The sequence below is a fragment of the Oncorhynchus nerka genome, linkage group LG1 (assembly GCF_034236695.1).
Source record: "Oncorhynchus nerka isolate Pitt River linkage group LG1, Oner_Uvic_2.0, whole genome shotgun sequence".
Classification (NCBI taxonomy): Eukaryota; Metazoa; Chordata; class Actinopteri; order Salmoniformes; family Salmonidae; genus Oncorhynchus; species Oncorhynchus nerka.
Window position 1 is genome coordinate 40,250,132 of NC_088396.1, and position 22,143 is coordinate 40,272,274.

At 43.6% G+C, this 22,143-nt stretch overlaps 1 protein-coding gene across 1 annotated transcript in view; it reads right to left on the bottom strand.

Annotated features, from left to right (window-relative positions):
* The window catches only part of LOC115130198 (diacylglycerol kinase beta-like), a 136,675-nt gene that overhangs the window by 72,575 nt on the left and 41,957 nt on the right, over positions 1 to 22,143 (bottom strand). Inside the window, exons 4-5 of the mRNA XM_065015939.1 lie at positions 16,638 to 16,714; positions 9,613 to 9,763 (exon numbers count right to left, since the gene is read on the bottom strand). Coding sequence (XP_064872011.1) covers positions 9,613 to 9,763; positions 16,638 to 16,714 — 228 coding nt within the window. The remainder of the gene's footprint in view (positions 1 to 9,612; positions 9,764 to 16,637; positions 16,715 to 22,143) is intronic.

Here is a 22,143-nt window from a genome sequence, read left to right on the forward strand (position 1 = left end):
GGGAAGGAGAAGGAGTGTGATATAGACTCTGTTGAAGGAGAAGGAGAATGAGTGTGATATAGACTCTGTTAAAGGAGAAGGAGAAGGAGTGTGATATAGACTCTGTTGAAGGAGAAGGAGAATGAGTGTGATATAGACTCTGTTAAAGGAGAAGGAGAAGGAGTGTGATATAGACTCTGTTAAAGGAGAAGGAGAATGAGTGCGATATAGACTCTGTTAAAGGAGAAGGAGAAGGAGTGTGATATAGACTCTGTTAAAGGAGAAGGAGAAGGAGTGTGATATAGACTAAAGGAGAAGGAGAAGGAGTATATACTCTGTTAAAGGAGAAGGAGAATGAGTGCTCTGATATAGACTCTGTTAAAGGAGAAGGAGAAGGAGTGTGATATAGACTCTGTTAAAGGAGAAGGAGAAGGAGTGTGATATAGACTCTGTTAAAGGAGAAGGAGAAGGAGTGTGATATAGACTCTGTTAAAGGAGAAGGAGAAGAAGTGATATAGACTCTGTGAAGGAGAAGGAGTGTGATAGACTCTGTTAAAGGAGAAGGAGAAGGAGTGTGATATAGACTCTGTTAAAGGGGAAGGAGAATGAGTGTGATATAGACTCTGTTAAAGGAGAAGGAGAAGGAGTGTGATATAGACTCTGTTAAAGGAGAAGGAGAAGGAGTGTGATATAGACTCTGTTAAAGGGGAAGGAGAAGGAGTGTGATATAGACTCTGTTAAAGGAGAAGGAGAAGGAGTGTGATATAGACTCTGTTAAAGGAGAAGGAGAAGGAGACTCTGTTAAAGTGATATAGACTCTGTTAAAGGAGAAGGAGAATAGACTCTGTTAAAGGGATATAGACTCTGTTAAAGGAGAAGGAGAAAAGGAGTGTGATATAGACTCTGTTAAAGGAGAAGGAGAAGGAGTGTGATATAGACTCTGTTAAAGGAGAAGGAGAATGAAAGGAGAAGGAGTGAGATATAGACTTGTTAAAGGGGAAGGAGAAGGAGTGTGATATAGACTCTGTTGAAAGGAGAAGGAGTGTGATATAGACTCTGTTAAAGGAGAAGGAGAAGAGTGTGATATAGACTCTGTTAAAGGAGAAGGAGAAGGAGTGTGATATAGACTCTGTTAAAGGAGAAGGAGAAGGAGAATAGAGTGTGATATAGACTCTGTTAAAGAAGGAGAAGTGATATAGACTCTGTTAAAGGAGAAGGAGAAGGAGTGTGATATAGACTCTGTTAAAGGAGAAGGAGAAGAGATATAGACTCTGTTAAAGGAGAAGGAAGGAGAATAGACTGTGATATAGACTCTGTTAAAGGAGAAGGAGAAGAGTGTGATATAGACTCTGTTAAAGGAGAAGGAGAAGGAGTGTGATATAGACTCTGTTAAAGGAGAAGGAGAATGAGTGTGATATAGACTCTGTTAAAGGAGAAGGAGAAGGAGTGTGATATAGACTCTGTTAAAGGAGAAGGAGAAGGAGTGTGATATAGACTCTGTTAAAGGAGAAGGAGAAGGAGTGTGATATAGACTCTGTTAAAGGAGAAGGAGAAGGAGTGTGATATAGACTCTGTTGAAGGAGAAGGAGAATGAGTGTGAGACTCTGTTAAAGGAGAGAAGGAGTGTGATATAGACTCTGTTAAAGGAGAAGGAGAAGGAGTGTGATATAGACTCTGTTAAAGGAGAAGGAGAAGGAGTGTGATATAGACTCTGTTAAAGGAGAAGGAGAAGGAGTGTGATATAGACTCTGTTAAAGGAGAAGGAGAAGGAGTGTGATATAGACTCTGTTAAAGGAGAAGGAGAGAAGGAGTGTGATATAGACTCTGTTAAAGGAAGGAGAAGGAGTGTGATATAGACTCTGTTAAAGGAGAAGGAGAAGGAGTGTGATATAGACTCTGTTAAAGGAGAAGGAGAAGGAGTGATATAGACTCTGTTAAAGGAGAAGGAGAAGGAGTGTGATATAGACTCTGTTAAAGGAGAAGGAGAAGGAGTGTGATATAGACTCTGTTAAAGGAGAAGGAGAAGGAGTGTGATATAGACTCTGTTAAAGGAGAAGAAGATATAGACTCTGTTAAAGGAGAAGGAGAAGGAGTGATATAGACTCTGTTAAAGGAGAAGGAGAATGAGTGTGATATAGACTCTGTTAAAGGAGAAGGAGAAGGAGTGTGATATAGACTCTGTTAAAGGAGAAGGAGAAGGAGTGATATAGACTAAAGGAGAAGGAGAAGGAGTAGACTCTGTTAAAGGAGAAGGAGAAGGAGTGTGATATAGACTCTGTTAAAGGAGAAGGAGAAGGAGTGTGATATAGACTCTGTTAAAGGAGAAGGAGAAGGAGTGTGATATAGACTCTGTTGAAGGAGAAGGAGTGAGATATAGACTCTGTTAAAGGGGAAGGAGAATGAGTGTGATATAGACTCTGTTAAAGGAGAAGGAGTGTGATATAGACTCTGTTAAAGGAGAAGGAGAAGGAGTGTGATATAGACTCTGTTAAAGGAGAAGGAGAAGGAGTGTGATATAGACTCTGTTAAAGGAGAAGGAGAAGGAGTGTGATATAGACTCTGTTAAAGGAGAAGGAGAAGGAGTGTGATATAGACTCTGTTAAAGGAGAAGGAGAAGGAGTGTGATATAGACTCTGTTAAAGGAGAAGGAGAATGACTCTGTTAAAGGAGAAGGAGAATGATATAGACTCTGTTAAAGGAGAAGGAGAAGGAGTGTGATATAGACTCTGTTAAAGGGGAAGGAGAAGGAGAATAGACTCTGTGTGATATAGACTCTGTTAAAGGAGTAGGAGAAGGAGTGTGATATAGACTCTGTTAAAGGAGAAGGAGAAGGAGTGTGATATAGACTCTGTTAAAGGAGAAGGAGAAGGAGTGTGATATAGACTCTGTTGAAGGAGAAGGAGAATGAGTGATATAGACTCTGTTAAAGGAGAAGGAGAAGGAGTGTGATATAGACTCTGTTAAAGGAGAAGGAGAAGGAGAAGGAGTGTGATATAGACTCTGTTAAAGGAGAAGGAGAAGGAGTGTGATATAGACTCTGTTAAAGGAGAAGGAGAAGGAGTGTGATATAGACTCTGTTAAAGGGGAAGGAGAAGGAGTGTGATATAGACTCTGTTGAAGGAGAAGGAGAAGGAGTGTGATATAGACTCTGTTAAAGGAGAAGGAGAAGGAGTGTGATATAGACTCTGTTAAAGGAGAAGGAGAAGGAGTGTGATATAGACTCTGTTAAAGGAGAAGGAGAAGGAGTGTGATATAGACTCTGTTAAAGGAGAAGGAGAAGGAGTGTGATATAGACTCTGTTAAAGGAGAAGGAGAAGGAGTGTGATATAGACTCTGTTAAAGGAGAAGGAGAAGGAGTGTGATATAGACTCTGTTAAAGGAGAAGGAGAAGGAGTGTGATATAGACTCTGTTAAAGGAGAAGGAGAATGAGTGTGATATAGACTCTGTTAAAGGGAAGGAGAAGGAGAAAGGAGAAGGAGAATGAGTATATAGACTCTGTTAAAGGAGAAGGAGAAGGAGTGTGATATAGACTCTGTTAAAGGAGAAGGAGAAGGAGTGTGATATAGACTCTGTTAAAGGAGAAGGAGAATGAGTGTGATATAGACTCTGTTAAAGGGGAAGGAGAAGGAGTGTGATATAGACTCTGTTAAAGGGGAAGGAGAATGAGTGTGATATAGACTCTGTTAAAGGGGAAGGAGAAGGAGTTAAAGGAGAAGGAGAAGAGTGTGAATAGACTCTGTTAAAGGAGAAGGAGAAGGAGTGTGATATAGACTCTGTTAAAGGGAGAAGGAGAGGAGTGTGATATAGACTCTGTTAAAGGAAGAAGGAGAATGAGTGTGATATAGACTCTGTTAAAGGAGAAGGAGAAGGAGTGTGATATAGACTCTGTTGAAGGAGAAGGAGTGTGATATAGACTCTGTTAAAGGAGAAGGAGAAGGAGTGTGATATAGACTCTGTTAAAGGAGAAGGAGAAGGAGAAGGAGTGTGATATAGACTCTGTTAAAGGAGAAGGAGAAGGAGTGTGATATAGACTCTGTTAAAGGGGAAGGAGAAGGAGTGTGATATAGACTCTGTTGAAGGAGAAGGAGAATGAGTGTGATATAGACTCTGTTAAAGGAGAAGGAGAAGGAGTGTGATATAGACTCTGTTGAAGGAGAAGGAGTGTGATATAGACTCTGTTGAAGGAGAAGGAGTGTGATATAGACTCTGTTAAAGGAGAAGGAGTGAGATATAGACTCTGTTAAAGGGGAAGGAGAAGGAGTGTGATATAGACTCTGTTGAAGGAGAAGGAGAATGAGTGTGATATAGACTCTGTTAAAGGAGAAGGAGAAGGAGTGTGATATAGACTCTGTTAAAGGAGAAGGAGAAGGAGTGCGATATAGACTCTGTTAAAGGAGAAGGAGAAGGAGTGCGATATAGACTCTGTTAAAGGAGAAGGAGAAGAAGTGTGATATAGACTCTGTTAAAGGAGAAGGAGAAGGAGTGTGATATAGACTCTGTTAAAGGAGAAGGAGAAGGAGTGTGATATAGACTCTGTTGAAGGAGAAGGAGTGAGATATAGACTCTGTTAAAGGGGAAGGAGAATGAGTGTGATATAGACTCTGTTAAAGGAGAAGGAGTGTGATATAGACTCTGTTGAAGGAGAAGGAGTGTGACATAGACTCTGTTAAAGGAGAAGGAGAATGAGTGCGATATAGACTCTGTTAAAGGAGAAGGAGAAGGAGTGTGATATAGACTCTGTTAAAGGAGAAGGAGAAGGAGTGTGATATAGACTCTGTTAAAGGAGAAGGAGAAGGAGTGTGATATAGACTCTGTTAAAGGAGAAGGAGAATGAGTGAGATATAGACTCTGTTAAAGGAGAAGGAGAAGGAGTGTGATATAGACTCTGTTAAAGGGGAAGGAGAAGGAGAATGAGTGTGATATAGACTCTGTTAAAGGAGTAGGAGAAGGAGTGTGATATAGACTCTGTTAAAGGAGAAGGAGAAGGAGTGTGATATAGACTCTGTTAAAGGAGAAGGAGAAGGAGTGTGATATAGACTCTGTTGAAGGAGTGTGATATAGACTCTGTTAAAGGAGAAGGAGAAGGAGTGTGATATAGACTCTGTTAAAGGAGAAGGAAAAGGAGAATGAGTGTGATATAGACTCTGTTAAAGGAGAAGGAGAAGGAGTGTGATATAGACTCTGTTAAAGGAGAAGGAGAAGGAGTGTGATATAGACTCTGTTAAAGGGGAAGGAGAAGGAGTGTGATATAGACTCTGTTGAAGGAGAAGGAGAAGGAGTGTGATATAGACTCTGTTAAAGGAGAAGGAGAAGGAGTGTGATATAGACTCTGTTGAAGGAGAAGGAGAAGGAGTGTGATATAGACTCTGTTGAAGGAGAAGGAGAAGGAGTGTGATATAGACTCTGTTAAAGGAGAAGGAGAAGGAGTGCGTTAAAGGAGAAGGAGAAGGAGTGTGATATAGACTCTGTTAAAGGAGAAGGAGAAGGAGTGTGATATAGACTCTGTTAAAGGAGAAGGAGAATGAGTGTGATATAGACTCTGTTAAAGGGGAAGGAGAAGGAGTGTGATATAGACTCTGTTAAAGGAGAAGGAGAAGGAGTGTGATATAGACTCTGTTAAAGGAGAAGGAGAAGGAGTGTGATATAGACTCTGTTAAAGGAGAAGGAGAATGAGTGTGATATAGACTCTGTTAAAGGGGAAGGAGAAGGAGTGTGATATAGACTCTGTTAAAGGGGAAGGAGAATGAGTGTGATATAGACTCTGTTAAAGGGGAAGGAGAAGGAGAATGAGTGTGATATAGACTCTGTTAAAGGAGTAGGAGAAGGAGTGTGATATAGACTCTGTTAAAGGAGAAGGAGAATGAGTGTGATATAGACTCTGTTAAAGGAGAAGGAGAAGGAGTGTGATATAGACTCTGTTGAAGGAGAAGGAGTGTGATATAGACTCTGTTAAAGGAGAAGGAGAAGGAGTGTGATATAGACTCTGTTAAAGGAGAAGGAGAAGGAGAAGGAGTGTGATATAGACTCTGTTAAAGGAGAAGGAGAAGGAGTGTGATATAGACTCTGTTAAAGGGGAAGGAGAAGGAGTGTGATATAGACTCTGTTGAAGGAGAAGGAGAATGAGTGTGATATAGACTCTGTTAAAGGAGAAGGAGAAGGAGTGTGATATAGACTCTGTTGAAGGAGAAGGAGTGTGATATAGACTCTGTTGAAGGAGAAGGAGTGTGATATAGACTCTGTTAAAGGAGAAGGAGAAGGAGTGCGTTAAAGGAGAAGGAGAAGGAGTGTGATATAGACTCTGTTAAAGGAGAAGGAGAAGGAGTGTGATATAGACTCTGTTAAAGGAGAAGGAGAAGGAGTGTGATATAGACTCTGTTAAAGGAGAAGGAGAATGAGTGTGATATAGACTCTGTTAAAGGGGAAGGAGAAGGAGTGTGATATAGACTCTGTTAAAGGAGGAGGACTGTGATATAGACTCTGTTAAAGGGGAAGGAGAATGAGTGTGATATAGACACTGTTAAAGGAGAAGGAGAAGGAGTGTGATATAGACTCTGTTAAAGGAGGAGGACTGTGACATAGACTCTGTTAAAGGGGAAGGAGAATGAGTGTGATATAGACTCTGTTAAAGGAGAAGGAGAAGGAGTGTGATATAGACTCTGTTAAAGGAGGAGGACTGTGATATAGACTCTGTTAAAGGGGAAGGAGAATGAGTGTGATATAGACTCTGTTAAAGGAGAAGGAGAAGGAGTGTGATATAGACTCTGTTAAAGGAGGAGGACTGTGATATAGACTCTGTTAAAGGGGAAGGAGAATGAGTGTGATATAGACTCTGTTAAAGGAGAAGGAGAAGGAGTGTGATATAGACTCTGTTAAAGGAGGAGGACTGTGATATAGACTCTGTTAAAGGGGAAGGAGAATGAGTGTGATATAGACTCTGTTAAAGGGGAAAATTCAATACATTTCCAACTCAATAAAACTCCATAATAAAATGTCGTAAAAATAAGGTTAGCTTATAGGCCTTTCTGTAAAAACATAGTGAATCTGGTGACAATTTAAAGAGAAGAGAATGAAACAATATAAAATAGCAAAGAGGTTGAGATAGTCTAAAGGAGCAGACTAGTGCTTCAATGACTAGAGACAAATGACGCTACCGTAGAAACAACAACAATACACTGTTGAAACCGATGCATTGCTATTGTAATGAGGATCATCAAAGAAGCAGATTCCTTTTGGCCGTAGAGTAACATTCTCTACTGATGCTGTAGGCCAATGAGCAGGACAGGAAGTCATGAAAGGCATGAAAGAGAGATGGATAGTCTGTTTGGAAAGCAGAACATCAATCTAAACTGTGGCCCATGCCTGTCCAACACACAACAAAACAGACCTTCTGTCATGACAGAGGAGGGAAGAAGGGTGTCAACAATACACTAGGAAGACTTATTTCCCCCTGTCTGCTTTGGTTGGGGACTATGAGATTGATTCAGTTAAGGCAACACAAGCTTCTCTTGTCCTGAATAATAAATCCATAATGTGACGAGAGCGAGAGAGAGAGAGAGAGAGAGAGAGAGAGAGAGAGAGAGAGAGAAAGATAGAGGAAGAGAGAGAGAGAGTGAGGGGGAGAGAGAGAGAGAGAGAGAGAGAGAGAGAGAGAGAGGGAGAGAGAGAGAGAGAGAAAGATAGAGGAAGAGAGAGAGAGTGAGGGAGAGAGAGAGAGCGAGGGAGAGAGAGAGAGAGAGGAGAAAGAGAGAGTCAGCAACAGAGACAGAGAGTTCACGACAGACAGAGACAGAGAGTGAGAGAGAGAAGGAGAAAGAGAGAGGAAGAGAGAGAAAGAGTGAGGGAGAGAGAGAGAGCAAGGGAGAGAGAGAGAGAGAGAGAGTAGGAGAAAGAGAGAGTCAGCGACAGAGACAGAGAGTTCACGACAGACAGAAACAGAGAGTGAGAGAGAAGGAGAAAGAGAGAGGATAGAGAGAGAAAAGGAGAAAGAGAGAGTCAGCGACAGAGAGAAATCCATGATGTGACGAGAGAGAGAGAGAGAGAGAGAGAGAGAGAGAGAGAGAGAGAGACATTCTACAAAAACAAGTTTTCAGGGAAACACAGACATCAGTTGAGTTAATGTGAATCTATTTGACCCTCATTTCTCACATGGGTATGCTGTCCATCCTTACAGAGGTAAGTTAAGAGACTAAACACCAGATGGCAGTGTAGGCTGCATTGCTTTTTCTTCTTCTTCTCCACATCTGATCCCAATGGATGATCCACAGGAAGAATAACACGCCAATCCCTCCCTCTCTCCCTCTCTCCCTCTCTCTCTCGCTCTCTCCCTCGCTCTCTCCCTCTCTCTCTCTCTCTCTCTCTCTCTCTCTCTCTCTCTCTCTCTCTCTCTCTCTCTCTCTCTCTCCCTCCCCCTCCCCCCCTCCCTCCCTCCTCTCTCTCTCTCTCTCTCTCTCTCTCTCTCTCTCTCTCTCTCTCTCTCTCTCCCCCTCCCTCTCCCCCTCCCTCCCTCCCTCCTCTCTCTCTCTCTCTCTCTCTCTCTCTCTCTCTCTCTCTCTCTCTCTCTCTCTCTCCCTCCCCCCCTCCCTCCCTCCCTCCCCCTCCCCCCTCCCTCCTCTCCTCTCTCTCCTCTCTCTCTCTCTCTCTCTCTCTCTCTCTCTCTCTCTCTCTCTCTCTCTCTCTCTCTCCCCCTCCCTCCCTCCCCCTCCCTCCCTCCCTCTCTCTCTCTCTCTCTCTCTCTCTCTCTCTCTCTCTCTCTCTCTCTCTCCTCTCTCCTCTCCCCCCTCCCTCCCCCCTCCCTCCCCCTCCCTCCCTCTCAGATAGTTGGGTGTGTTTGGATGCAAATCTCTTCATCTCGTCCCTCCATTTGCAGAGAGGTTAGAATCCTCCAATCTATCCCCAAGTGTTCAGCTGCTCAGTAGTGAGGGACAGTGGAAGTAAACCACCCTAAAGATGTCAGTGTCTGTGACCACTCCAGCACCATCGTCTGATGAATCAATCTAATCAAATGGAACACAGGCATGGTGTGTGTGTTCCTGAAGGATCTGCCATGGAAAGTACAGCAGCAGATGGGCAGTGTTTGCATTGTGTGTATGGAAAGTGTTTGAGAAAAACATTTTCAGTTGCAAATCAGAAGGAAACACTTTCTGAGACTAGGGTTAACCTGAGAGGGAATCTAATTTGGTCCATGCATACAGTAGTATACAAATATAGGATGTTAATTTGACCTATATCGTTACAGCAAATCCTCCAACTGTGCGTCAGTTAGTGTGGATTTTCAATGAATTGATATAAATCACAAAGCTCATCTGCATTTCCTGTAGTGTAGGAAAATTGTGATCAAATTAAGATTCTATATCTGTACCAACAATTTAGCATAACTCCATCCATTCAACAAGAACCAGATACTCAATAAACCCCAGTTCAAATGCAACTACTACTGAGAGCCAGGAAAGACACTGTTGATATCTACCCTGGTCATGTTTAGTAGGGATAAAACATTATGAAACATTTTAAAACGGGAAGGTAATACCTGAACTTGTCCAATAAAAGCTGATATTTTTCACAAAAACTGAAGACAAAAAAAACTGTGCCAGCCAGAATGAGTGACCTGCAGGGTGAGGTAGGACCCTACTTACCCAGGAGTCCTACTCCTGCTCGGGGCATCTCAGGAGAGCAGTCCCCTGTCTTGCTCTTGAAGGAGGTGAATAGGTGCTGACACAGCTCCTCAGGGATGTCGTTCTCCAGGTAGGTGGCCATGAAAAGCTGGAAACCCTGGTAGTCTATGGGCTGCAGACACATGGATGATTGGAGGGGATGGAGAGATAGACAGGAGAAGTCAGGTACCTTTGTAGAGTACACAAGAGAGGGTCTGGCCAGCAGAAAGAAGGGACACCACCAAGGGATGAAAGGTACTATCACCTTACTTATTTTTGCCTCCCATTTTCTAATTTATTCACTGGATTTATGTGGGATGGTAAATCCCATGTGAAGTGTTGTTAACCACATACTACAGTACCAGTGTGTTCCCAGTAGGAGGCATAATGCTGAAAATCAGTATATAAGAGGAATGAAACCTTTAGAAAATGTGTTTTCCTGAATTGTAATGCTGAGAGTTTTACTGATGATCTGCAGTATTACATTTGAGATTAGTAGGTCTTATTCAATCACCTCTCTAAAGAGCATGACGATCACACATTGCTTTTGGGACTTTTGAATAAAACCATACAGCTGAGAAAAGTCAGGAAATCATTAATTTGGAGAAACATAAATCAGTTGGATCGTAGGATGACATTTTAGCCAACCTTTAAAAGTTTAATGTGAGTGAAACAGACAGTACACAGAAACAATCCTGAGTCACTTCATCAGCAGGCAGACACAGTAAAATGCCTGACAGAGATTCCTCAGGCAAGATACCTTTACAGAAACAGCATGAGGTTGTCTGAACTGGCATTCACACAGTGATCGGTGCCATTAGCCTTGCCGTTGAAAAAAAAAACACAACATTCCTGAATTATGGATACACTGTTGTTACATGTTGGTAAGTTGAGCATCAGAAAGTAACATAGGACCTGAACCCTGAACCCTGACCTTTGATCTGGGATTGGGTGAGAGAGCATTATTGGTACCGTAGTCATGTTACAAACGTCTCTGATGGGATAGAGTTATGTATGTTACATGCAGTATGTTAGACACAAAAATCAGCACTGGACCTGACCCCTAATCTTTAACCTGTGCCCTCTGACTGGTGGTGACAGCGGGTTGGGTTGGTGTCTCTGATGATACAGGGTTCAGTATGTTACGTGCAGTCTGTAGAGTAAGACACAGAAACCACAGACCATGCAGACCCCCAACAGGGGATGTGGCTTACTTGGTTGAGAACGTCTTGCTTCTGTTTGACAGTGGGGAGGGGGGGAGAAAGGGAGAGAAGAAGACATGGGGTTACATCATAGTGGGGGGTAAGAAGGAGACATGGGGTTACATCATAGTGGGGGGTAAGAAGACATGGGGTTACATCATAGTGGGGGGTAAGAAGGAGACATGGGGTTACATCATAGTGGGGGGTAAGAAGGAGACATAGGGTTACATCATAGTGGGGGGTAAGAAGGAGACATGGGGTTACATCATAGTGGGGGGTAAGAAGGAGACATGGGGTTACATCATAGTGGGGGGGTAAGAAGGAGACATAGGGTTACATCATAGTTGGGGGGGGTAAGAAGGAGACATGGGGTTACATCATAGTGGGGGGTAAGAAGGAGAAATGGGGTTACATCATAGTGGGGGGTAAGAAGGAGACATGGGGTTACATCATAGTGGGGGGGTAAGAAGGAGACATGGGGTTACATCATAGTGGGGGGTAAGAAGGAGACATGGGGTTACATCATAGTGGGGAGGTAAGAAGGAGACATGGGGTTACATCATAGTGGGGGGGGTAAGAAGGAGACATGGGGTTACATCATAGTGGGGGGTAAGAAGGAGACATGGGGTTACATTATAGTGGGGGGTAAGAAGGAGACATGGGGTTACATCATAGTGGGGGGTTAGAAGGAGACATGGGGTTACATCATAGTGGGGGGTAAGAAGGAGACATGGGGTTACATCATAGTGGGGGGTAAGAAGGAGACATGGGGTTACATCATAGTGGGGAGGTAAGAAGGAGACATGGGGTTACATCATAGTGGGGGGTAAGAAGGAGACATGGGGTTACATCATAGTGGGGGGTAAGAAGGAGACATGGGGTTACATCATAGTGGGGGGTAAGAAGGAGACATGGGGTTACATCATAGTGGGGGGTAAGAAGGAGACATGGGGTTACATCATAGTGGGGGGTAAGAAGGAGACATGGGGTTACATCATAGTGGGGAGGTAAGAAGGAGACATGGGGTTACATCATAGTGGGGGGTAAGAAGGAGACATGGGGTTACATCATAGTGGGGGGTAAGAAGGAGACATGGGGTTACATTATAGTGGGGGGTAAGAAGGAGACATGGGGTTACATCATAGTGGGGGGTAAGGAGACATGGGGTTACATCATAGTGGGGGGGTAAGAAGGAGACATGGGGTTACATCATAGTGGGGGGTAAGAAGGAGACATGGGGTTACATCATAGTGGGGAGGTAAGAAGGAGACATGGGGTTACATCATAGTGGGGGGTAAGAAGGAGACATGGGGTTACATCATAGTGGGGGGTAAGAAGGAGACATGGGGTTACATCATAGTGGGGAGGTAAGAAGGAGACATGGGGTTACATCATAGTGGGGGGTAAGAAGGAGACATGGGGTTACATCATAGTGGGGGGTAAGAAGGAGACATGGGGTTACATCATAGTGGGGGGTTAGAAGGAGACATGGGGTTACATCATAGTGGGGGGTAAGAAGGAGACATGGGGTTACATCATAGTGGGGGGGTAAGAAGGAGACATGGGGTTACATCATAGTGGGGGGTAAGAAGGAGACATGGGGTTACATCATAGTGGGGGGTAAGAAGGAGACATGGGGTTACATCATAGTGGGGGGTAAGAAGGAGACATGGGGTTACATCATAGTGGGGGGTAAGAAGGAAACATGGGGTTACATCATAGTGGGGGGTTAGAAGGAGACATGGGGTTACATCATAGTGGGGGGTTAGAAGGAGACATGGGGTTAGATCATAGTGGGGGGTTAGAAGGAGACATGGGGTTACATCATAGTGGGGGGTAAGGAGACATGGGGTTACATCATAGTGGGGGGTAAGAAGGAGACATGGGGTTACATCATAGAGGGGGGTAAGGAGACACTGGGTTACATCATAGTGGGGGGTAAGAAGAGACATGGGGTTACATCATAGTGGGGGGGGAGACAAGGAGACACTGGGTTACATCATAGTGGGGGGTAAGGAGACATGGGGTTACATCATAGTGGGGGGTAAGACATGGAGTTACATCATAGTGGGGGGGGAGACACTGGGGTGAGGAGACATGGGGTTACATCACAGTGGGGGGTAAGGAGACATGGAGTTACATCATAGTGGGGGGGGGTAAGGAGACATGGGGTTACATCATAGTGGGGGAGGGGGGTTACATCATAGTGGGGGGTAGACATGGAGATACATCATAGTGGGGGGGGGTAAGGAGACATGGGGTTACATCATAGTGGGGGGGGTAAGGAGACATGGAGTTACATCATAGTGGGGGGGGTAAGGAGACATGGAGTTACATCATAGTGGAGGGGTAAGGAGACATGGAGTTACATCATAGTGGGGGGTAAGGAGACATGGGGTTACATCATAGTCGGGGGGTAAGACATGGGGTTGGCAGCAGTAGTAAGCGGCAGCAGCGGTTAGGGTTAATCACACCAAATATGTATGAAACTAATTAACTTGCATGCGCTATGTATTAGTCATTCAAAACACAAACGTTTTGGAACATAAAGCATTAATTCAGGTTACCTAGCAACCCTTTCTATCAGTTTCTATCAGTCTACTACCCATCTTAATAGCAACTCTCTATTCAGTTCAGTGTCTTACTGATCCTCCCTGGGCTCTGTGCCGTGGATCTAACCCTGAGAGAGATAGAGATGAAGGGACAGACAGACAGACAGACAGACAGACAGACAGACAGACAGACAGACAGACAGACAGACAGACAGAAAGACAGAGGCAGAGAGAGAGAGAGAGCAGTGGGCTGGCAGGCCAGACCTGCGGAACCATCATTCATATCACTCCTCCTCTCTTCTCCTTATTTGGTGAAGCTACCAAAAGATTAACTTAATTTACTTTACAGCAGATTTTGAGAAAAATGCACACTTTCCTAAAACAAATCCCAAAAAACAAATAAGAGTCGTAAGGTCATGTCGTGAGAAAGACATGCTTGTCTGCAATAAGAGCACCCACAAGGATTTGATAGGCATTTCTGGAATGTCTCCATCAAGCTGTCTACATCTCCCTGCTAACAGTGATGGCCTTGACAAATCAATCAAATTCATTGTGGAATCCATGCCAACACAACAAGAGGGTAAAAAAAAATTGTACACGCTAGCTAGCGGGGCGTGTCATCATACTCACAATTTGGATATATTTATGGTTAAAATTGGACAGCTTTGAATGCATGGCTGGCACATGCAGTCATGACAGAGAGAGGTTATGTTGGGGGTAAAAGGTCAGGATGAGGGTAAAGGTTATGATGGGGGTGAAAGATCAGGTTGAGGGGGAGAGGCCTTACTACCTGAGCCAATAAAGCCAAGAGAAAGAATGTTTTTTAAATTGCATTAAAAAACTTCACTATATCTATTACAGAAAACCTCTCACCAGAGCACAGGGCAAACCACCACACTCCACCACCCTGGCTCCCAACCCTGCCTGTATTATCAATACATATTAAACCCTGACTCCCAACCCTGCCTGTATTATCAATACATATTAAACCCTGGCTCCCAACCCTGCCTGTATTATCAATACATATTAAACCCTGACTCCCAACCCTGCCTGTAGTATCAATACATATTAAACCCTGGTTCCCAACCCTGCCTGTAGTATCAATACATATTAAACCCTGGTTCCCAACCCTGCCTGTAGTATCAATACATATTAAACCCTGGCTCCCAACCCTGCCTGTATTATCAATACATATTAAACCCTGGCTCCCAACCCTGCCTGTATTATCAATACATATTAAACCCTGACTCCCAACCCTGCATGTAGTATCAATACATATTAAACCCTGGTTCCCAACTCTGCCTGTAGTATCAATACATATTAAACCCTGGTTCCCAACCCTGCCTGTAGTATCAATACATATTAAACCCTGGCTCCCAACCCTGTCTGTGTTCTCAATACATATTAAACCCTGGCTCCCAACCCTGTCTGTGTTCTCAATACATATTAAACCCTGGCTCCCATCCCTGTCTGTGTTCTCAAGATGTATTCAACCCTGGCTCCCAACCCTGTCTGTGTTCTCAATACATATTAAACCCTGGCTCCCAACCCTGCCTGTGTTCTCAATACATATTAAACCCTGGCTCCCAACCCTGCCTGTATTATCAATACATGTTAAACCCTGGCTCCCAACCCTGTCTGTGTTCTCAATACATATTAAACCCTGGCTCCTATCCCTGTCTGTGCTCTCAATACATATTAAACCCTGGCTCCCAACCCTGTCTGTGTTCTCAAGATGTATTAAACCCTGGCTCCCAACCCTGTCTGTCTTCTCAAGATGTATTAAACCCTGGTTCCCAACCCTGTCTGTATTATCAATACATATTAAACCCTGGCTCCCAACCCTGTCTGTGTTCTCAATACATATTAAACCCTGGCTCCCAACCCTGTCTGTGTTCTCAAGATGTATTAAACCCTGGCTCCCAACCCTGTCTGCATTCTCAAGATGTATTAAACCCTGGTTCCCAACCCTGTCTGTGTTCTCAATACATATTAAACCCTGGTTCCCAACCCTGTCTGTGTTCTCAATACATATTAAACCCTGGCTCCCAACCCTGTCTTTGTTCTCAATATGTATTAAACCCTGGTTCCCAACCCTGTCTGTATTATCAATACATATTAAACCCTGGCTCCCAACCCTGTCTGCATTCTCAAGATGTATTAAACCCTGGTTCCCAACCCTGTCTGTATTATCAATACATATTAAACCCTGGCTCCCAACCCTGTCTTTGTTCTCAATATGTATTAAAGGAACATAGTTCTTGTCACTCCTGGGGTCCTCCGGTCACTAAAGTGACATACATCCTCAGGGATGACAGTCTCACAGCGAGATGAGCTCAACTGAATGACACAGTCATAAATTATAGTCCATCTGATTGATGTTCCCTCCGTCAGTGCCTCCTGTGGAAAGTGTGTGTGTGTATGTGTGTGGAAACACCTCCACCCTTTAATTTACAGTCCCCTGTCCGCCTTATCGCTAATCTGTCATGAAGAAATACAGTCAGAGGCGGTCGGAGGCGGGGGGAGGCAACTCCACTGATGGTTTGTCACCGGCGTTCAAGGCAGCTTCCAGAACAGGCAAGGATTGATGAGTCACCAAGAGAACGACTAATGGATTACACGAGCACAAGAGTTACCTCGCTCCTTGCCACACAATGCAGAGAATACCAGCAGCCCTTCGCCTGCCCTCGCTGGGTCTAGTGATCACACCACAGGCCACATGATGTCTGAGTGCGACTGGGGCTCTGATGGCGCCATCCAGCCACTGTGAGGCTGTTACTCATGTCATGATGCTGGAGTTATTAGAAGGAAAGGGGGCAGGAGATTAGAAATGAGTAGGGTTAGGGACAGGGGAAGTGGAGTGGTGACCCATCCAGACAGACCATAATAGAATGACAGCGCCACCTATCCTCGTTAACACGATGACGTAACGCGTGTCCCCTCTGTCGTCACCGTGGAGGCTAAAGGGCGTCAGAGGCACGTTGATGGTGAGGGCAAGGGAGGGAGGAAGTGTTTTTCACCTCATTACACTCGAAATGGATGGGATGACTAAGCGTTTCAGTGATGGAGCTAAGGACTGAGTCATGGGATAACCAGGGTCTTAATAACATAACTAATCTATTGATCTCCCTCAGGAAGGGTAGGGGAGGAGAAAATAGGGGAGGAGAACTGGGGTGAGAGGAAAGGAGGGACAAGGAGGAGGGGAGAGGAGAGGTATAAGGGAGGAAAGGGGTGAGGCAGAGACGTACTGTACCTGCTCAGGATTGTACTTGGAGAGGACTCCTTCACCGTGAAACTCCCCCAGAACATCCTTCAGCTTCTTGGTGGAATCTGAGAAAGAGAGAGAGTGAGTGGCAGAATACCTGACCACTGTGACTGACCCAAAGTCAGGGAAAACTTTGACTCTGTACAGATTCAGTGAGCATAGCCTTGCTATTGAGAAAGATTACTGTAGGCAGACCTGGCTCTCAAGAGAAAACAGGCCATGTGCACCCTGACCACAAAATGAGGTGGAAACTGAGCTGCACTTCCTAACCCCCCGTCAAATGTATGACCATATTAGAGACACATACAGTATTTCCCTCAGATTACACACATCCACAAAGAATTCAAAAACAACCCGATTTTGATAAACTCCCATATCTAATGGGTGAAATACCACAGTGTGCCATCACAGCAGCAAGATTTGAGACCTGTTGCCACAGGAAAAGGTCAACCAGTGAAGAACAAACACCATTGTAAATACAACCCATATTTATGTTTATTTACTTTCCCCTTTGTACTTTAACCATTTGCACATTGTTACATTGTATATATACATAATATGACATTTGAAATGTATTTATTATTTTGGAACTTCTGGGAGGTTTTTTTTAATGTATTTTTTTAATTTCACCTTTATTTAACCAGGTAGGCCAGTTGAGAACACCTTTATTAACCAGGTAGGCCAGTTGAGAACACCTTTATTAACCAGGTAGGCCAGTTGAGAACACCTTTATTAACCAGGTAGGCCAGTTGAGAACACCTTTATTAACCAGGTAGGCCAGTTGAGAACACCTTTATTAACCAGGTAGGCCAGTTGAGAACACCTTTATTAACCAGGTAGGCCAGTTGAGAACACCTTTATTAACCAGGTAGGCCAGTTGAGAACACCTTTATTAACCAGGTAGGCCAGTTGAGAACACCTTTATTAACCAGGTAGGCCAGTTGAGAACACCTTTATTAACCAGGTAGGCCAGTTGAGAACACCTTTATTAACCAGGTAGGCCAGTTGAGAACACCTTTATTAACCAGGTAGGCCAGTTGAGAACACCTTTATTAACCAGGTAGGCCAGTTGAGAACACCTTTATTAACCAGGTAGGCCAGTTGAGAACACCTTTATTAACCAGGTAGGCCAGTTGAGAACACCTTTATTAACCAGGTAGGCCAGTTGAGAACACCTTTATTAACCAGGTAGGCCAGTTGAGAACACCTTTATTAACCAGGTAGGCCAGTTGAGAACACCTTTATTAACCAGGTAGGCCAGTTGAGAACACCTTTATTAACCAGGTAGGCCAGTTGAGAACACCTTTATTAACCAGGTAGGCCAGTTGAGAACACCTTTATTAACCAGGTAGGCCAGTTGAGAACACCTTTATTAACCAGGTAGGCCAGTTGAGAACACCTTTATTAACCAGGTAGGCCAGTTGAGAACACCTTTATTAACCAGGTAGGCCAGTTGAGAACACCTTTAACCAGGTAGGCCAGTTGAACCAGGTAGGCCAGTTGAGAACACCTTTATTAACCAGGTACCTTTATTAACCAGGTAGGCCAGTTGAGAACACCTTTATTAACCAGGTAGGCCAGTTGAGAACACCTTTATTAACCAGGTAGGCCAGTTGAGAACACCTTTATTAACCAGGTAGGCCAGTTGAGAACACCTTTATTAACCAGGTAGGCCAGTTGAGAACACCTTTATTAACCAGGTAGGCCAGTTGAGAACACCTTTATTAACCAGGTAGGCCAGTTGAGAACACCTTTATTAACCAGGTAGGCCAGTTGAGAACACCTTTATTAACCAGGTAGGCCAGTTGAGAACACCTTTATTAACCAGGTAGGCCAGTTGAGAACACCTTTATTAACCAGGTAGGCCAGTTGAGAACACCTTTATTAACCAGGTAGGCCAGTTGAGAACACCTTTATTAACCAGGTAGGCCAGTTGAGAACACCTTTATTAACCAGGTAGGCCAGTTGAGAACACCTTTATTAACCAGGTAGGCCAGTTGAGAACACCTTTATTTAACCAGGTAGGCCAGTTGAGAACACCTTTATTTAACCAGGTAGGCCAGTTGAGAACACCTTTATTTAACCAGGTAGGCCAGTTGAGAACACCTTTATTAACCAGGTAGGCCAGTTGAGAACACCTTTATTAACCAGGTAGGCCAGTTGAGAACACCTTTATTAACCAGGTAGGCCAGTTGAGAACAAGTTCTCATTTACAACTGCAACCTGGCCCAGATAAAGCAAAGCAGTGCGACAAAAACAACAACACAGAGTTACACATGAGATAAACAAACGTACAGTCAATAACACAATAGAAGAAAAAACCATCTGTATACAGTGTGTGCAAATTAATTAAGGAGGTAAGGCAATAAATAGGCCATAGTGGCAAAGTAATTACAATTTAGCAATTTACACTGGAGTGATATATGTGCAGATGAGGATGTGCAAGTAGAAATACTGGTGTGAAAAGAGCAGAAAAACAAAAACAAATATGGGGATGAGGTAGGTAGTTGGTTGGATGGGCTGCTTACAGCTGCAGCGATCGGTAAGCTGCTCTGACAGCTGATGCTTAAAGTTAGTGAGGGAGATATAAGTCTCCAACTTCAGTGATTTTTGCAATTAGTTCCTGTCATTGGCAGCAGAGAACTGGAAGGAAAGGCGGCTAAAATAGGTTTTGACTTTGGGGATGAAATATACCTGCTTAGGCGCGTGCTATGGGTGGATATTGCTATGGTGACCAGTGAGCTAAAATAAGGCGGAGCTATACCTAGCAAAGACTTGTAGATTACCTGGAGACAGTGGGTTTGGCGACTAATATATAGCGAGGACCAGCCAACGAGAGCATACAGGTCGCAGTGGTGGGTGGTATTGTCACGCCCTGACCTTAGTTATCTTTGTTTTCTTTATTATTTTGGTTAGGTCAGGGTGTGACAAGGGTGATATATGTGTTTCCCTGTCTAGGGTTTTTGTATGTTTATGGTGGTTTTCCAGTCTAGGTGTTTTTATGTCTATGGTTGCCTAGATTGGTTCTCAATCAGAGGCAGCTGTTTATCGTTGTCTCTGATTGGGGACCATATTTAGGTAGCCATATGCCTGGGATAGTTTGTGGGTTATTGTCTATGTGTAGTTGCATGTCAGCACTCGGTCTATATAGCGGCACGGTTTTTGGTTTTCTTCTTTATTAAAAGAAGATTATATTCATATCACGCTGCGCCTTGGTCTCATCAATACAACGAACGTGACGAGTATATGGGGCTTTGGTGACAAAACGGACGGCACTGTGATAGACTGCATCCAATTTGCTGAGTAGAGTGTTGGAGGCTAATTTGTAAATGGCATCGCCGAAATCAAGGATCGGTAGGATAGTCAGTTTTACGAGGGTATGTTTGGTAGCATGAGTGAAGGAGGCTTTGTTGCGAAATAGGAAGCCGATTCTAGATTTAACTTTGGATTGGAGATGCTTAATGTGAGTCTGGAAGGAGAGTTTACAGTCTAGCCAGACACCTAGGTATTCAGTCCAGAGTAGTGATGCTAGTTGGGCGGGCGGGTGCGGGCAGCGAGAATTGAACCCTGTGGCACCCCCATAGCGACTGCCAGAGGTCCGGATAACAGGCCCTCCGATTTGACACACTGAACTCTATCTGATAAGTAGTTGGTGTAGCAGGCGAGTGTAATGTTTACTGTTAATTGTTATTGTTTATTACACTTTTGTGTAATATCTACTTAACTTGCTTTGGCAATGTTAACATATGTTTTCCCATGCCAATAAAGCTCCTTGAATTGAAATTGAGTGACGGGAGAGGTTATACAGTGCATGACAAAGATATGCACGTCATACTGTGTAAGAATTTAAGACTACTTTACATGTGCAACACTTGAAAATATTGTAATACGTACTATAGGGTAGAAGACTGTCAGACACTGTATCCACCATAAACCTATATTTGCCGGCCGATGACATAAGAAAGCCATGAGGCCAATGTAGATTTAGGAAGTGTGACTGTTCAGCCTCACTCCATACAGATGATTCATTTAGATAACGTATGCTATTCTTTCCCAGATCTAAACTACTGAGCTCACCTAACATAAGCTGGACTGCTGTGTACTAGAGAGAGGAGAACGTGTGGGGCGTTCAATCCATAGAGATTGTCGTGACGTTGTATTAGTTCATGTGATGACGGTTGCTCATCGAATGATTACAAGTTTCTAATTGCGTGATTAACTGAATCAAGCAATTATTAACTCATTAACCTGGGGCACCATGGGAAAACAAATTTTATTGAGTTTCTATTTCCCAAATTAACTCAAATAATATTTACAACAGCCGCTAATTAACCAGTCACCTCTACAATCTCGTTCCGTCGTATAGTCCGTGTGTCTGCACGGACCCGGGTCTCACCAATGAGTTCGTACCACACCAATCTTAGTTGAATATTTATTTACGAGAAAGCTAAAATGATGATTAAAGATACACATAGACAAAACACATTATAGGCTATTGATTAGAACTTAGTATAACGGGCCAACACACTAAAATGGGGATTTCAAAGAGAGAGAGGAAAAAGAGAGTACACGAGGGAAATATACATTTGGGTGAATTTGTCAGCTATGCTATTCTAACCCTAGCCTTGCTCCAATCTGCCGCTCTTATGGGCCAGAATATAATGATGTAATTACGTGAGGAAGATCTCTGAGGATTCTGTGCGCAGACTGTTTAGGGGACCGTTCAGGCTTCTCGATGACGCACTACTCCGGCGCACCTCTCTGATCGTCCTCCCAATGTCAGTGTCCTTTTGGCTTAGGAGTCTGTTCCCTTACCCTTGCTCTGGAAGGGGTCTTCTGAGGACAGACAACTCTGTAGCTCAGAGCTCACAGCGTTGGAATGAAACAGTGTAGATGCCACGATTCGATGGGAGATGGAGGCTAGGTGGTTCAACTTGAATTCACCCGCTTAGACACAGCTACTCATCCGTAGCTTAGGTAGAAAAATATTTATTTGTCTTCAAACTTGCGTTGCGTTTTGGGTTAGTTGACTTTTTAGACCTTGGCTGCAGCTTGGGTCACGTAGTCTTGTCTGTGAATTCTTTACTCACAGGTTTTATACCCTTGGGTCAGAAGTGGGCGTAACCGCCTTTAGGGCAATTCTCTGGGCGTACCAAGTGAGGGCAATGAGGGCAAGGTCTAGATTTCACTCAAATCCAATTTTAGACAACTTAACATTTAATCTTTACCAAAACATTCCCTTTGATTTGGACATTTTCCACACAACGTACAATGTATAAACATCAAACATATATTAGGAAAACTCTTCACATTACAAAGTTTTCGTAATAACGTAATCTATTAACCTTTAATAACAAAACAAAAATGATATACATTTTCATATTTCATCTATCGTCATGACCACCAATGTGGCTGACGGAAACCCTTGTTCATAAGTCCCTTTATTTCATGTTTAATGTTCTGAGGTTGGTTCTCCATAGTAACAGGACAAAGG